The sequence below is a fragment of the Aptenodytes forsteri genome, unplaced genomic scaffold (assembly GCF_000699145.1).
Source record: "Aptenodytes forsteri isolate BGI_AS27 unplaced genomic scaffold, ASM69914v1 Scaffold265, whole genome shotgun sequence".
Taxonomy (NCBI): Eukaryota; Metazoa; Chordata; class Aves; order Sphenisciformes; family Spheniscidae; genus Aptenodytes; species Aptenodytes forsteri.
The window spans coordinates 1,071,175-1,084,958 of NW_008796175.1; the positions used below are offsets into that span (position 1 = coordinate 1,071,175).

A 13,784-nucleotide genomic window follows, 5' to 3' on the forward strand; every position below is an offset into this window, starting at 1 on the left:
GCTCCCCAGATCCCCAGACCACGTAAGCCGGGAGCTCTGACCGGATGGCGGTGGCTGACCCCATTGCATCTCCTCTGCACAACTCTCTTCCCACCCACCCTGGGGTAGCTGTGTGGGGTTTTTTGCTTTAGTGACTGAGGGCTAATTTTCTTCTTCTTTCCTCTTTTCCTCTTTTAAAGGTGAACCCCACGCCGCAGGGTACGCGAGCACTGCTGAAAATGATGTACTGCCCATACTGCCGAGGTTTGGTATCGGTGAAGCCCTGTTACAACTACTGCTTTAATGTCATGAGAGGCTGCTTGGCCAACCAAGGGGACTTGGACGCTGAGTGGAATATCTTTATGGGTAAGGCAATATGGGTTAAAACAGCATGTGAGTATATATTGATACTGTGTCCCTCACTAAAATGGCTTTTTTGAGTGACTGTGCTGAGCTACAGCAGGTTTTTTAGGTGTCTGTGATGGGTATCTTTTCCTTCCACGCTTCTATATACAGCACACCTTTTGCAGTTCACATTAATTTCTAAATAAATAAGACTTTTCTTGTGCCAGTGACCTCTGTTGCAGCAAGCTTTAGGAAGATGGAGCTGCCACGTGCTTGTAGGCTTGGAGCATCTCTTCTTGCTGGAGCAAGTGTGTGAGCAAGCTGTTTTTTCCATACTACTTCTTACTGTTGTCACCATATAGCTGTCCTTCCCGAAGCCAGTTTTCTTGCTCAGCAGTCTGGGAGTCTCCCTGCCAGCCGGGGGAGCTTTGGGAAAAGCTGTAGGCCTGTATTTTACATTAAAAAAATTGAATGGGACATGTGTCTGAATCTGTTTTTAAACAGCTCATTTGGCGCTCGGCCACCATCCTTTTGGAATGTGGATAGGCCTTACGTGATGCTGTGCGAGTGCTTTTGCCATCCTCTTCCTCCTGTTTGTTATTTCTCTTCCGTGCTTATAAAGGGTATTATTCGATATATGAAATTTAGACCGAAAAGTTAAATTCTACCTTGGGTCAAGGCTCAGCAGAATTGGCGATGCATCACGTTTTGGGAGCACAAGCAATAGACAATGTTAAATGTTTTCATTTGTGCTCCTTTTCCAGGAGGCTTGATTTATCTGTGAATGAGCATCCTTTGGGAGCAGTCGCTTCACTCCAGTTAACGTGTGATGAAGTGCACATGTAAAGTATCTGCCGCTACTGACAAGGCTGCAGTACTCTTCCCATCCCACTCGTGGAAAAAAAAAGACCATTAGAAAGAAAAGATTTCCCTTTCATTAAGCTGTGAGATAAAAAAAGGGAAATTGCTGATAACTGGCATTTCAGGCTAGATTTAAATCTTAGAACTTGTTTTCCTGTGTTTTGCACACTGGCTTTTCACTTTGCTGCCTGTGCCAACTGGATGTGTGCAGGGTATTATCTTCAGAAGGCGTTTTTTTGCCTGCGTATTCTATATAGGGAGCTAAGTGTGACACTAAATTGGGTTTCCAAGTCATTCTCTGGGAGGCTGACGCCTGCCCCCCCCCATTCCTCCCAGCTGTCTTTCTCATGAGAATATTCAGTATTTCAGCTACAATTGTTGCTGAAATAGCTCAAAGCCAGGAGACTTGCAAACATCTAGTCCAAGTAGAAAAGAGGAATCCCATGAAAGGGAAGGGCATAATGCCAGAAAACAGACAAAAGCACAAGCAGCTAATTGCTGTAGGTGGTATGCAGCTAAAAATGAACCTCGGGGGAAGCCAGCAAGCCCTGTCACACGAGACTGATCAGGGGCTGCATACAATAATGAAGATTATTAAACAAGACAAAATAAATAAATGCGATTCCAGGTTGGATGCAAAGCTTTCTTCTTGTGGTGCTTCCTCCCCAAGGGGCTTCATGCCCACTCATTACTTAAGTATGGTATTAAGCTTCGTTACATTTATTGGCAGTATTTGCTTGGTTCTTGCACTCTGGGTTGATTCTTGCAGTGGAGTACGGATACTGAAAACTTAAGCTGTGCTTTGTTTAGACAGTTTAATAACTGAACAAGTTCAGGTTATGTTCCAGATTTTGGTTTCTATCTCAATTTGCCACTTGAGGCAAATTAAACTAAATAGATCTGGTGTTTGGGGCAGGGCATATGTCACAAATATCCTTTGTGTGTTTAAAAGATTAAATAAATAAATAAACCAAAACAAACAAACAAAAACCCCTAAAAGCACCCCACAACAACAACAAAAAACCCACCTGCATGGGCTTGATGCTGTTTTGCATCGCAGGTTTAAGTACTAAGTTATGGCAATGATTTATTATGTGTCAAAACCAGATTTTGAACCTAGCGAAATAATTTAAAGATAGTTAAATGGGAGAACTTACAACAAATGCTGCAAGTATATGTGAATTTGGGTGCATGTGCGTATAAAATACATATGTGCATGTGTTAGTGGGTCTATATGCAAGTCACTTATGTAAAGTTTTTCCAAACTGGGATGTAAAGTTTGTAGGTTTTTTTGTGACAAGAAGACTTTATACTTCCTTACTTCTGCAAAGTACCATTTAAAGTTGCAGCATATGAAATAATGACCAAATTGTACTCTGTTCTCCCATTTAACTATCTTTAAATTATTTCGCCCTCTATTCCTGACACAATTGTACACCAATTAGACAGGGGCATACTTTGTTTCAAACAAGCTGCTGGGGGGGTTGGAGCTTTCCTGAATGAACAGTGTTAATCTCCAGTGCCTTTTCATGATTCCACCCCCCCAAGGTTTAGTCTGCTCAAAGATGTCGAATTCAGGCTCCATATACATTTCTGGAGTACTACTTCCCGTGCAAAGAATTTTTTTCCCCTTTAAAAAAAAAAAAGATTGTTGTTAATGAATGGTCAAGGTCTTCCCCCTCCTTCCCTCCCCTTTTAAATCAGATCTTGGGGTTAAGACTGAAAACTGCCTTTTGTTCTTCAAGTCAGACAGTGAGGCTGAAGATGTGGGTTTCTGATTATTGGTGGCACAATGCGAAAGAATTGCCGAGGATTGTCTCAATGCCAGTAGCAAGGACAAATGTTTGCAGGAGGAAAAGGGTCTTTAAAGGATGGCGCTATCTGGTGTGGGTTGGGTTTTTTTTTTCCCTCCCCCCCCATTCCACTTGTATCTCCCCATTACAGGGAGGAGAGACAGTCTTTGTTACGCTGTGTGTTTGTAATAAATGGCCAGGGTACGCTTTTCACTCTGCCAGACTTTTTTTTTGTGAAGCAGGTCTGAGCCACCTCACCATGGCTTATAAATATCAATTATTTTGCACCAGAGCCGGGGCAAAATAATTGATATTTATAATCAAGTCCTCTCTCCCAGTAATGGAAAATCTTTTTGGGAGACGAGTTGCACGAAGCTTCATTTCTGGTTTTAGTGCAGCGTGCCTCCCCTCTCGACATGCTAGCGTTATCTTGAACCCCAGCCAACCCTATTAATGTCAAACGTGGCTGCCAGGGGGAATCACTGCTCACCACGACTGCTGGTGGGGACACCAGCCAGCTCCTGGTGGGAGGTAAAAGTTTGCAGGATACCCCCAAAATCAAAACTGTGGATGAGGTAGAGCCCCCCCCCGCCCCGGCTTTTTTCCTTTTGCTTTTTTAATGAAAGTTTACTTCATTTAGTGCTCCTTGCCAGTATCTATCCCAGCTCCTGAAGAGCTCCAGTTGAATATATTCTCCAAGGGCAATTATTACTTTCCTTATCTTTTCTTGCCAGCTTTGGCAGCTCTGCTGGAGGCCGAATGCATTTTCTCTATCCGCAGTCAATGCGGAGGCTGCATTCCTGGGCTGTGATACATGTAACGCCATGGCACCCCCGCTAACAAAGGACCCAATTCGCTCTACATTCCCATGGTCTTGTGGATGGCCTGCCCGGCTCAAAGTTTACAAAGACGCCAAACAGCCAGAAGAATTGGGGTTTATGTTTCCTTTCAGTCTTTCACAAACACTTTATTGATCTGCGGCCTTTCCTGGCCACTTGGAGAATTAAGTAGTTACAAAATGGAATGATTTTTCTTTTTTTTTTTTTCCTTAAAATATGCATGTTGTGTATTTTATTATCTATCTATTCATAATATTTTTATTTGAAATGAGCGGCTTCCCGCAAACTGCACCGGGATGTTCTTTATGCGCGTGAAAAACCCCAAAAGCTTTGACAATGATGAACACATTTAAGTTGTGCTCCACTTGTTTACAAAAGTCTCCATTTGGTAGCACATCAAAAGCATTTTTCTCCCCTCCGGCACAATGGTATATTCATGCTAGCAGTCATTACTCAGAGATTTGAAGCATCACTTTATTGGAGCCCACCACAATACAGTCTAAGACTCTTTGTTTCATTTGTTATTACCTTCTTTTTTTTCTTTCTTTTTTTTTTTTTTTTTTTTAAAAAAATGCATTTAGTTCAGACCTGTTTGTAGTCCCTGACGGCTAAATTCCAGCCGTGCCCTGCAACAGCTCCATCATTGATGCTGGTGGTGTGTGCCTGCAGGGCAAGGGGCTTTCCTGGGGGCTCCAGCTCCTCCCGGGGTTCACTCTCTAAATGTCGGCACCTTGGCGGAGCTGCGTGAATCCTGGCTGACGTGGTTTTTAGGATGGGTTGATTGACTGTTTGACCCTTAACTAACACCCAGCAAATGTTTGGAATACTGAGTTGCCTTTAAAAAGTGGATTTACAGGCTAGGAAGACATCTGCAATTCATGTGGGGGATTTGGTGTTGGATTATTTATTATTGTTGTTGTTGTTGTTGTTGTTGCTATTATTGCTATTATTGCTATTATTGCTATTTAAATACACAAATAGCTTAGTTGTATATTTATCATCAGTTTGTGGTTTTTTTAGTGTAGTTTACATGACTTGGGCACTAAGGCAGAGTTATTACGAGATTGTTCGGTGTGTTGAATATCTTTATAGGGCTTTAACAGGTAGCTGGAGCCCGCAGAAGTTTTCTGCTTGTTGCGCTTAGGAGGAGGATGAATGTCATGAGAAACACTTTTCAAGAGAAATTAATAGCCTGACTGTGAAACGCCCATTTCTCCTTAATGGAAGGGAACAGGCGTATCCTTGGGAGCAGGGAGGAGCTCCTCAGGAGAGGGTTTCCTCAGGGCTGGAGGGGCCGTTGTGCCTTGGCCTCCTACGTCATGCAGGCTAGGAAAAATTGAAGAATTAAATGCAACTGGAAAATTATGAGTTTGTGGCAGAGCATCACGGAGTGACGCAGGAGAGGAGACCAGCAAACAGGGTGCTCCAGGGTTGAGGGACTGCAGTGAAAACAAACGTTTAAATAAAGGTTGCAATGGGCAAGAAGAGACGAGTGCTTAGCATGAGGTGTGTACCTGGAGGTACCTTCTAGGGGAGAACCAGAGAGAGGGCTGAAATGCAATGCAGGGTGAAAGCCTTAATGCTGATGATAATTTCCCAGAGGAAGTAATGGAAGTTTGGTAGCTGCTATGTTTAATGATGTATTTGATGAGGATGTGCATGTCGGCACAGGAGGAATGACCTGGTGTTGGCTGAGGGACTTTTCCATCTCCACTTGCATAGAGATGTGCCAAATATATCATTAGTGCACAATGTTTACCCTGGTCTCATGCAGTCTCCCTCGTGCAAATTGTCCATGCAATGCCAGAAGGTGTAATCCCTTGGCTTCCCCAGGCACAGCAAAGCCTCTAGCTTTCCATAAGGGAGAGATGGTAGCGATGGTCATCTTGGGCCCTTTCACATTGGTGTCTTGCGTTCAGGACCAGGATGAGGAAGCCGGTGGCTTTCTATCTCTCAGCTTTGAAAGCAGTCTTGAAAAACAAATGACACAAGGAAACCCTTAATAAAGGAGCATGGAGAGGAGGGTGTTAGTAATGCTTGTTCTAATGGGAGGAGTTGATTACAGGCTGCCTTTTGGCAGGCTGCGATGGCTCTCCCTCGTTTAACGCGGCTTTTGATGTATATGAGCCCGTGGCTTGGTGCTGGCAGCCTCTAAGTGCCTGGTGAAGTTGTAGGCTCTGGGAAAGGAGCAGAGTGTTTCCTGGAGATGTGCTCTGGTCAGAAGCAACGTTGTGGTGGTTAATGTCTGTGCGCTCAATCTGTTATCCTTGTTATCTGTTATCCTTGAAGCTCCTCCATTAAAAGCCTTCGTTTCTCTCTTTGTGTTAGATTCAATGCTGCTGGTAGCAGAAAGGCTGGAGGGTCCCTTCAACATTGAGTCAGTCATGGACCCCATTGATGTGAAAATTTCAGATGCGATCATGAACATGCAGGAGAACAGCATGCAGGTGTCTCAGAAGGTAAATGGGCCAAGAGGACACTCGGGCTTTATTTATCCAATGTGTTTTATTTCCCTATTCTCATCGATATGTTTTTTCTTTAATGTCCTTTCAAGCATATATAAAGCTGATGTATTATTTTGGGCAGGGGCTGGGTTGGAGCTTGGCTCTTGTGACCTCCCACTTCATAAAACCCTTTCCTTCTCTCATGTAGGTTTTCCAGGGATGCGGCCAGCCAAAAACACTTGCCCAGGGCCGGACCGCTCGCTCTGTCTCTGAAAGTGGTTTCAGCGCTCGTTTTAGACCCTACAACCCGGAGGAGCGGCCGACTACAGCTGCTGGCACAAGCTTGGACCGACTGGTGAGTGCCTGGTCCTGCTGGTGCCATGCAGGCGCTTCGCACCCATGTACCGCAGTGTATAATTTTCCATTTGTAATTTATAGGGTTTCTTAATATTCCTTGGCTGTCTTAAACTCTCTGAGGGGTGTAATCTGCCTATGGCTCTAGACGTGAATTACCTCAACGCTTGTATGTCAGCAAAGTGCCTGTTTTAAAGGCTTGGCTTATGAGTAATATGTGTTTGAGGAGCGGTGTTTAATTTTGTATTAAAAAAGTAAATCAACCATCAAAACACGCAACCTGAAGATCTGGCCTATACACGTCTGTTGTGATAAAAAATAACTTTCCAGCTTCACTTTTAATGAGTATTTGGTATTCTGGATTATGTCCTGTGTTTCTTTTTTTTCTTTTATTTAATAGGTTACTGATGTGAAAGAGAAGCTGAAGCAAGCCAAAAAATTTTGGTCATCTCTCCCTGGCAACATTTGCAACGATGAAAAGATGTCTGTAGGCACTGTCAATGAGAACGAGTGCTGGAACGGGAGCGCCAAGAGCAGGTTTGGCGATGCTGCCGTCCCCGGTTAACTCTCTCCCTCTTGCTCCAGCCTTTCCCGGTGTGCCGGCTCCTCTCCCCAAGCCCTCTGCTCTTACGGGACTGACCCCAGCTCCCCCGAGACAGGCTGCTGCCATTACCCCTTTTTTTTGTAGATGAGAGAGCTTGAATGCAAAGCTAAAGGGTTGTCCAAGCTTTACCTGGTGGTTTGTTTTAAAGGAGAGAACTGAGTCTGTAGATCTAGATAACAGTGTCTCTCCTTGGACCTAAACCTCTTACCAGTTGCTCACAGGTCTGGGGAGGCGATTTGTACAAAATCCTGTAGCTCGGCCAAAGAGCAGGGATGCTCCTGTTGTCTGGCAGCACTGTTGCCCCAGTGCCTCCAGCTGGTGTTTCTACCAGGAGCTATTGCTGGGTTCCTTGTTGAGCAGGGGCAAGGGAGATGGGGTCTGGTGACAGGTCTGCTTTTCCACTCCTGAGGTCAGTGGCACGAGGGGGACAGGGGTTTTCGTGCACGCTTTTTATGGAAAAGGAGTTACAAAACTTTTTTTTTCTTTTTTTTCTTCTAAGGAAGAAATTACCAACACATGAATAAGCCAAAGGTTTTCTGTCATATGGTTTATGTAACTGCTTAACTTTTATTTTGGAAATAAGAGTTTCTTTTTTTTCTGTTTGCTTACTGAGGAAATAAGCAAAATCCAGGATGTTCCATTAAAAAAAAAAAGTCGTCCAGGGTTTTTCAGCAGTTTTTATAAGTAATAACAGTTTTTGCCCTTGATATTTTTGGGGCACATGACTGAGCCATACTGCATAAATTTTGCACAATTTTGTGTGTGCCTGGAACGGCATTGCTTGGCCAGGGCGATGGTTTGGGTCTCTGCAACAAGAAATGGTTCTCCCCTCCTGAGGTCTTGTTTATCAGCAGCTTGTACAGGGCTTTTCACGGCAGATTTCCCCAGTGTATGAGGTCTGGCATCAGTAAGGAGTGGAGATGGAGACTTGGCAGCACTGGGCAAGGAGACAGAGGCGGGTGTCTGGGGGAGGCTGGACCTACTGCCATCCTATGTGGGTTGTGCAAGATAGTTTGCTTTGCTGTTGCTCTTTCCTCTGTGGCTCCAATAAGCTAAAAGTTCAGTAGTCTTCCACACTTTGGTCTCTCTCTGACCTCTTTGCAACATATAATATTAATCACAAATCATAACAACAACAGCAACAACAATAATAATAATAATAAAAAACCCTCCCAAATATAGGACAGGGTTTGAGCATGCCCTTCAGACGTATGATTATATCTCACTGCCAGGACTCCAGGAGCAGTAGACTGTGCTAAAGGTTTTTCTCTCTCTCATGATACTGATGTTGGCATCATAACTAAGCAAAAGTAATGTTTTCTTCTGTTAAACAGTGATTTTTCTTGCAAGTCAACTAATTGGAGGAGGAAAAAAAAGTGTTGTATCCCTGCTCTATAAGATGATACACCAAATACCTGTTTCAGGAGACGTATTCTTTTGGGTTTTGTGGCTCAGTCTCTCTTTTAAACCAAGAGGCCGTACGTGTGTTCAGACCTGAGCATGCACACCTCCTCAGGCTGAGCAGCTCAGCTCTCCTCTGCTTCGATGCGTGGGGTTACGTTATCTCATCTTCAACAACACAGATGTTTCTCCTGCTGGGGTTATTAGGGAAATCGCATCTCATGTCTGCGTGGTGATAAGTACACATTTAATACCCCAGCTTGATGGTTAAGGTGCATTATGCAAAGCCAGAATGACATTCTTGCCTCCAACAGTTACTATAGGTTTCTCTGGGATAACTATGGCCCCAAAAGCTGTTTTCCTGAAAGTGTCATCTAACTGGGTGTCAAGGCATCTCAGCAGCTTGTTTTGCTCTGTTGCCTGCAGCGAGCTGATTTATGCTGTTGTAAGCCATTATTAACATAGACCCTGGATCTTCCTTCTCTTTTCAAGTTGGGGAGAAACTTGTCTTTCCCCTGCCTTTGTGGCATAGGGTATATGAAAACAATGTTTAATTTCACATGCTGCTCAGGTTGCAGGGAGGGGAGATGGGGTAAAAAGCCGGAGAAGGGCTCCGTGAGGGTTAGCATGTGGGAAGAGCGTGTTGGGCTCAGGATATCACCCGGGCTGGAAACAGGGGTGGCATCGCTGAGTTCCTATGCTCTCGCCCATCGGCACAGGGCTCCACTGAGCTGCAGCTCCGGTACCAGCAGGAACGGTTTCTTTTCAGGTATGACTTTGCCGTGACTGGAAATGGCTTAGCAAGTCAAGTGAATAACCCAGAGGTAGAAGTTGATATTACCAAGCCAGACATGGTGATTCGCCGGCAAATCATGGCTCTGCGGGTGATGACCAACAAGCTGAAGAATGCGTACAGTGGGAACGATGTCGACTTCATTGACATAAGTATGTTTGCTGTTGTTTGCCTTTTACTTTTTCTTTTTCCCTTTTTAATTGGATTTCATGCTAACATGGGGTAGCTGGTTAAGCTTCAGCTATGGGTACACGTGTTAGTAAAGAGGGTGGGAACCAGCATCTCTGACAGGCTGTGCGAGGGGGGTTGTTCCCATAGAATCATAGAATAGTTTGGGTTGGAAGGGACCTTTAAAGGTCATCTAGTCCAACCCCCCTGCCGTGGGCAGGGACATCTTCAACTAGATCAGGTTGCTCAGAGCCCCGTCCAACCTGACCTGGAATGTTTCCAGGGATGGGGCATCCACCACCTCTCTGGGCAACCTGTGCCAGTGTTTCACCACCCTCAGTGGAAAAAATTTCTTCCTTATATCTAGTCTAAATCTACCCTCTTTTAATTTAAAACCATTCCCCCTTGTCCTATCGCAACAGGCCCTACTAAAAAGTCTGTCCCCATCTTTCTTATAAGCCCCCTTTAAGTACTGATAGGCTGCAAGAAGGTCTCCCCGAAGCCTTCTCTTCTCTGGGCTGAACAACCCCAACTCTCTCAGCCTTTCCTCACAGGAGAGGTGTTCCAGCCCCCTGATCATTTTTGTGACCCTCTTCTGGACCCGCTCCAACAGGTCCGTGTCTTTCTTATGCTGAGGGCTCCAGAGCTGGACGCAGTACTGCAGGTGGGGCCTCACCAGAGCAGAATAGAGGGGCAGAATCCCCTCCCTCGACCTGCTGGCCACGCTGCTTTGGATGCAGCCCACGATACGGTTGGCTTTCTGGGCTGCGAGCGCACATTGCTGGCTCATGTCCAGCTTTTCATCCACCGGTACGAATGGGTGTGACGAACGGCACGCGGAAGTTGCATTAACCAGAGGACCCGTGCTTACATCTCATAAATGTCGAAACATCCACGCGCTTGCCTTTCCTCCCCCACTGCTGCCTTCTGCAAGTGAAGCATGGCATTGCAGATGGCAGAGGTGGACAGCATGTGTTTGTCTCCCACAGGTGAGGAGAGCAGCGGGGAGGAGAGCGGCAGCGGCTGTGAGCTCCAGCAGTGCTCCCTGGAGTTTGAGTTCAACGCCACCGAAGTCACTGGGAACTCCAACAAGAGCGATAAGAACGTGAACACTTCTGCTGCTACCAGGAGCGGTTTATCACAAGCAGCCTTGCTCCTTAGCATTTTGTTCTTGGCCATGCAAAGACAATGGAGATAATTGTGCAGCGTAGGGGGGTGGGGGGAGGGAAAGACTTTTATTATCAAAGTTAGAAGGCACCTGCTTTCACTTTTATACCATCTAGGGACTTTGCTTTTTAAGTTAATGGACAACAGTGTACAGTTTTTACTATGTTGCCACTGGTTTTAAGATACTGATTATTTTTTTCCCTTGCTATTCTGGGAGTAACAGGAACAGGGACTACCAGTCTGTCCCATTCACCAAGAGTCCATGTTAGAGGTGGATAACAAAAATGTATATACAAGCCTGTAGTTAGCTCTGCATTTGTGTCTTTATCACTTTTCTTCTTTCTTTTTTTTTATTTTATTTTACCGTATTTCCTATGAAAACAAAAAAACCCCAGGGTCTTCTCTTGGCCTGTAACAAGTATGTGTTTCTGAAATGAGAAATATCTGTACAGAAGCAGGTTTTATTTATCATGTTATCTTACGGGGAAAAAATAATTGCCCAACGAGCAGAAAACATGTTTCATGTAGTTAACTTCCCATTTATCCACATTATGTTAGTTGCCTTGTCTTGAAAGAAGTGGAAGTAATTTGTCTTTATTATGCGGTAAAAGAGAAGGTGAAGGCAGAGCTGGTCAGCGTGCCAAGTGCCCCGTTTGCATAGGGCGTTAATGCCAGGAGCAGGTTTTACTTTCTTTACAGGAGGTTTGGTTAAATTGGAAGAGACTACAGAGAATTCCAGTTCCCCAGACGCTAAGAAGAGTTGTCATTTGTTCCCCGGGATCCTTGCAATTAGCTGTAACTCCTGTAGGTCAGTTCCTGACGTGCATCCCCCGTGGGAATAAGGCATTAAACTTGTTCGGTTGGAAGCAATTTGTCGTGTCGCAGATCCAAATGCCAACATGTGTCTTGTCTGCAAATTTGTTAGGTGAACGCTGGATTAATTTTTTAATTGCTTTTTGTTTGTTTGTTTTTAAGGAATACTTTGTGGGAGGGGAGGATTTTTTTTTGCAAGAGTTTTGTTTCCTCTCTGATGGGGGGCAAAAGGGAAGGAGCAGGCGGGCAGCGACCCGCAGCACTGTTGCAGTCAGATCGGAGTAGGAGCAGGCAGGAGCTGGCAGGGCTGAAGACACCTCCTTTTCGGTGCATTTGGTCTCCTGGGAGCCGGTGCCCAGCGGCTGTAGCTTTTCGGCACTACCGGAGACACCCTCCTCTCCCTGTGCTTTCGCAGTTGGAACAGTGTTGTGGTGAACGGCAACTCATTAATAAAAGAAATGTATATTTTTAAGAAAAGAGATGAAATAATTTTTAAAATAGTTTAGGGAAAACAGTCTTTGAAAAGACTCAAAATTATTCTGCACGTCTCCTCCTGCTTTAGGTAGCCTTTAGGTCTGGCTGGACGCTGGAATCCAGCCAGGAGAGCAATTCAGAGAGAGAGGGTTTTCTCTGTTCCACCCTTGTGTTGTAAGGATAATTTTATATTTTTATATTGAAGCATTAATTACTTGTTAGCTCAGGGTCAGCGTTATATTCAACTTTATTTTCACACCAGATTTCTGCAAAGCTATAAAGACGGAGTATTCTTGGCTGGTATAAACAATCCTGGAGGCTTAATTTTACTAGAAGTAGCCAGTTATTTATTAAAACATGATGTTAGTAGAGTAGGGATATTCTGGCTAGATTATTTTTCTTTAGAAAATAAATCATGGAAGCATAAAATTGAAAAAGTTATAAATTTATGTGTGGGAAAAAATGGATTGTAAATAGCTAAGTTGCCTTGCGAGGAATTGGAAAATGTGCTGATACTTAGAAACTACCTCAGTTCTGAGGAATTTCCTTTCTAGCTTTGAGTGCTATTACATTTACTTGGTAGAAGTGAATCTGGTCTCCAATATATAGCTGAAAGAGTTATCCCTGTAGACCTTGTTAGATTGTTTTTAATTTAGAGGGTTGAACTACATCCAGCTGTTTTCTTTCAGCTAAGTTCCCTAACAAAGAGAATTTCTGAATTAAATATTGCTGATGGTTTCCATGACTTTTCCTGATTTGTTTGGTTTCATGGCATTTTCTGATTGCCCTTTAATTATTTAAATGGTTCTAGCCATTTGAATTTTAATCCCGGAATAAACAAACCTTAGATGCACTACCATTGTAAATATATCGCAGTAAGGTCTGACTGGATAACCCTTCTGGCTTATACCCAGCTGGCAGGCCGGCAAAGTTAAATGAAGAGAAAAAAAAAAAAAAATTAAACTTCTTCAGAGCTCAGAGAATGGTGGAACAAAAGCCCTTGTGTTCAGAGGGGCTGACTTCTCCAACATCTCCCTTCTTGGCGTAAGTGTTCATGTGTAAGAAAGCTGCTTGTAAATTCTCCTGCTTTTGAGCGTTTCTGCTCAGAAAAAAAAGTGTTTCTGAATTTATATTTATCGCTTTACATCTAATTGCTTACTAATTATTATTCCTCAGTTTGGTACAAGCCACCAACGCAAAGACCTGCCGTGAGTTTTAAACATGTCCAGTTGACTTTGTTAATAGCACAACGATCCTCCACTATATAAAGGACAGATTTGTCACCTGGGGCTACAGGAAACGAGAGTAAACATCAATGTAGGATGATCAAAAGTTGTGTTCCTGCTTTTATTTTGTGTTTGTGTGTGAAATCGGCTCTCTGACATGAGCTTGTAAACTAAACCATACGGGTAGGGACGAGGCATGCTGCTGGCTTTGAGGAAGGCATGTGCTCCCTTCCTTCAAGTATTTCTTTTTTTTTTTTTTTCCACATAACCGTTGCCATTACGACCATGTTTTAAAGAAAAACTCCCATATATAGAATTAATAATTAAAATTAATGGAAATCTTAAGAAGCTTCAGATGCAAAATGAACCAGAGAGGTGGTGTTCTTGGTGGCATGTGAGGTGCTGTCTCCCAAAGAGTTGGAATAAAAAAATACAGCCCTTGAAAGGACCTGATTTAACAGCTCTGTGCCTCTCTTGCTCTAGCATGTACAACTCCATGCTGCGACAGCCTCGCAGACGGCAT

At 44.0% G+C, this 13,784-nt stretch overlaps 1 protein-coding gene across 1 annotated transcript in view; it reads left to right on the forward strand.

Moving 5' to 3' along the window:
* GPC4 (glypican 4) overlaps positions 1-10,828 on the forward strand; it is a 37,520-nt gene extending 26,692 nt beyond the window's left edge. Inside the window, exons 3-8 of the mRNA XM_009287583.2 lie at positions 180-345; positions 6,146-6,276; positions 6,470-6,616; positions 7,016-7,152; positions 9,390-9,565; positions 10,571-10,828. Of these exons, the coding sequence (XP_009285858.1) occupies positions 180-345; positions 6,146-6,276; positions 6,470-6,616; positions 7,016-7,152; positions 9,390-9,565; positions 10,571-10,779 (966 nt within the window). The 3' untranslated portion in view covers positions 10,780-10,828. The remainder of the gene's footprint in view (positions 1-179; positions 346-6,145; positions 6,277-6,469; positions 6,617-7,015; positions 7,153-9,389; positions 9,566-10,570) is intronic.
* Positions 10,829-13,784: the final 2,956 nt, after the last annotated feature.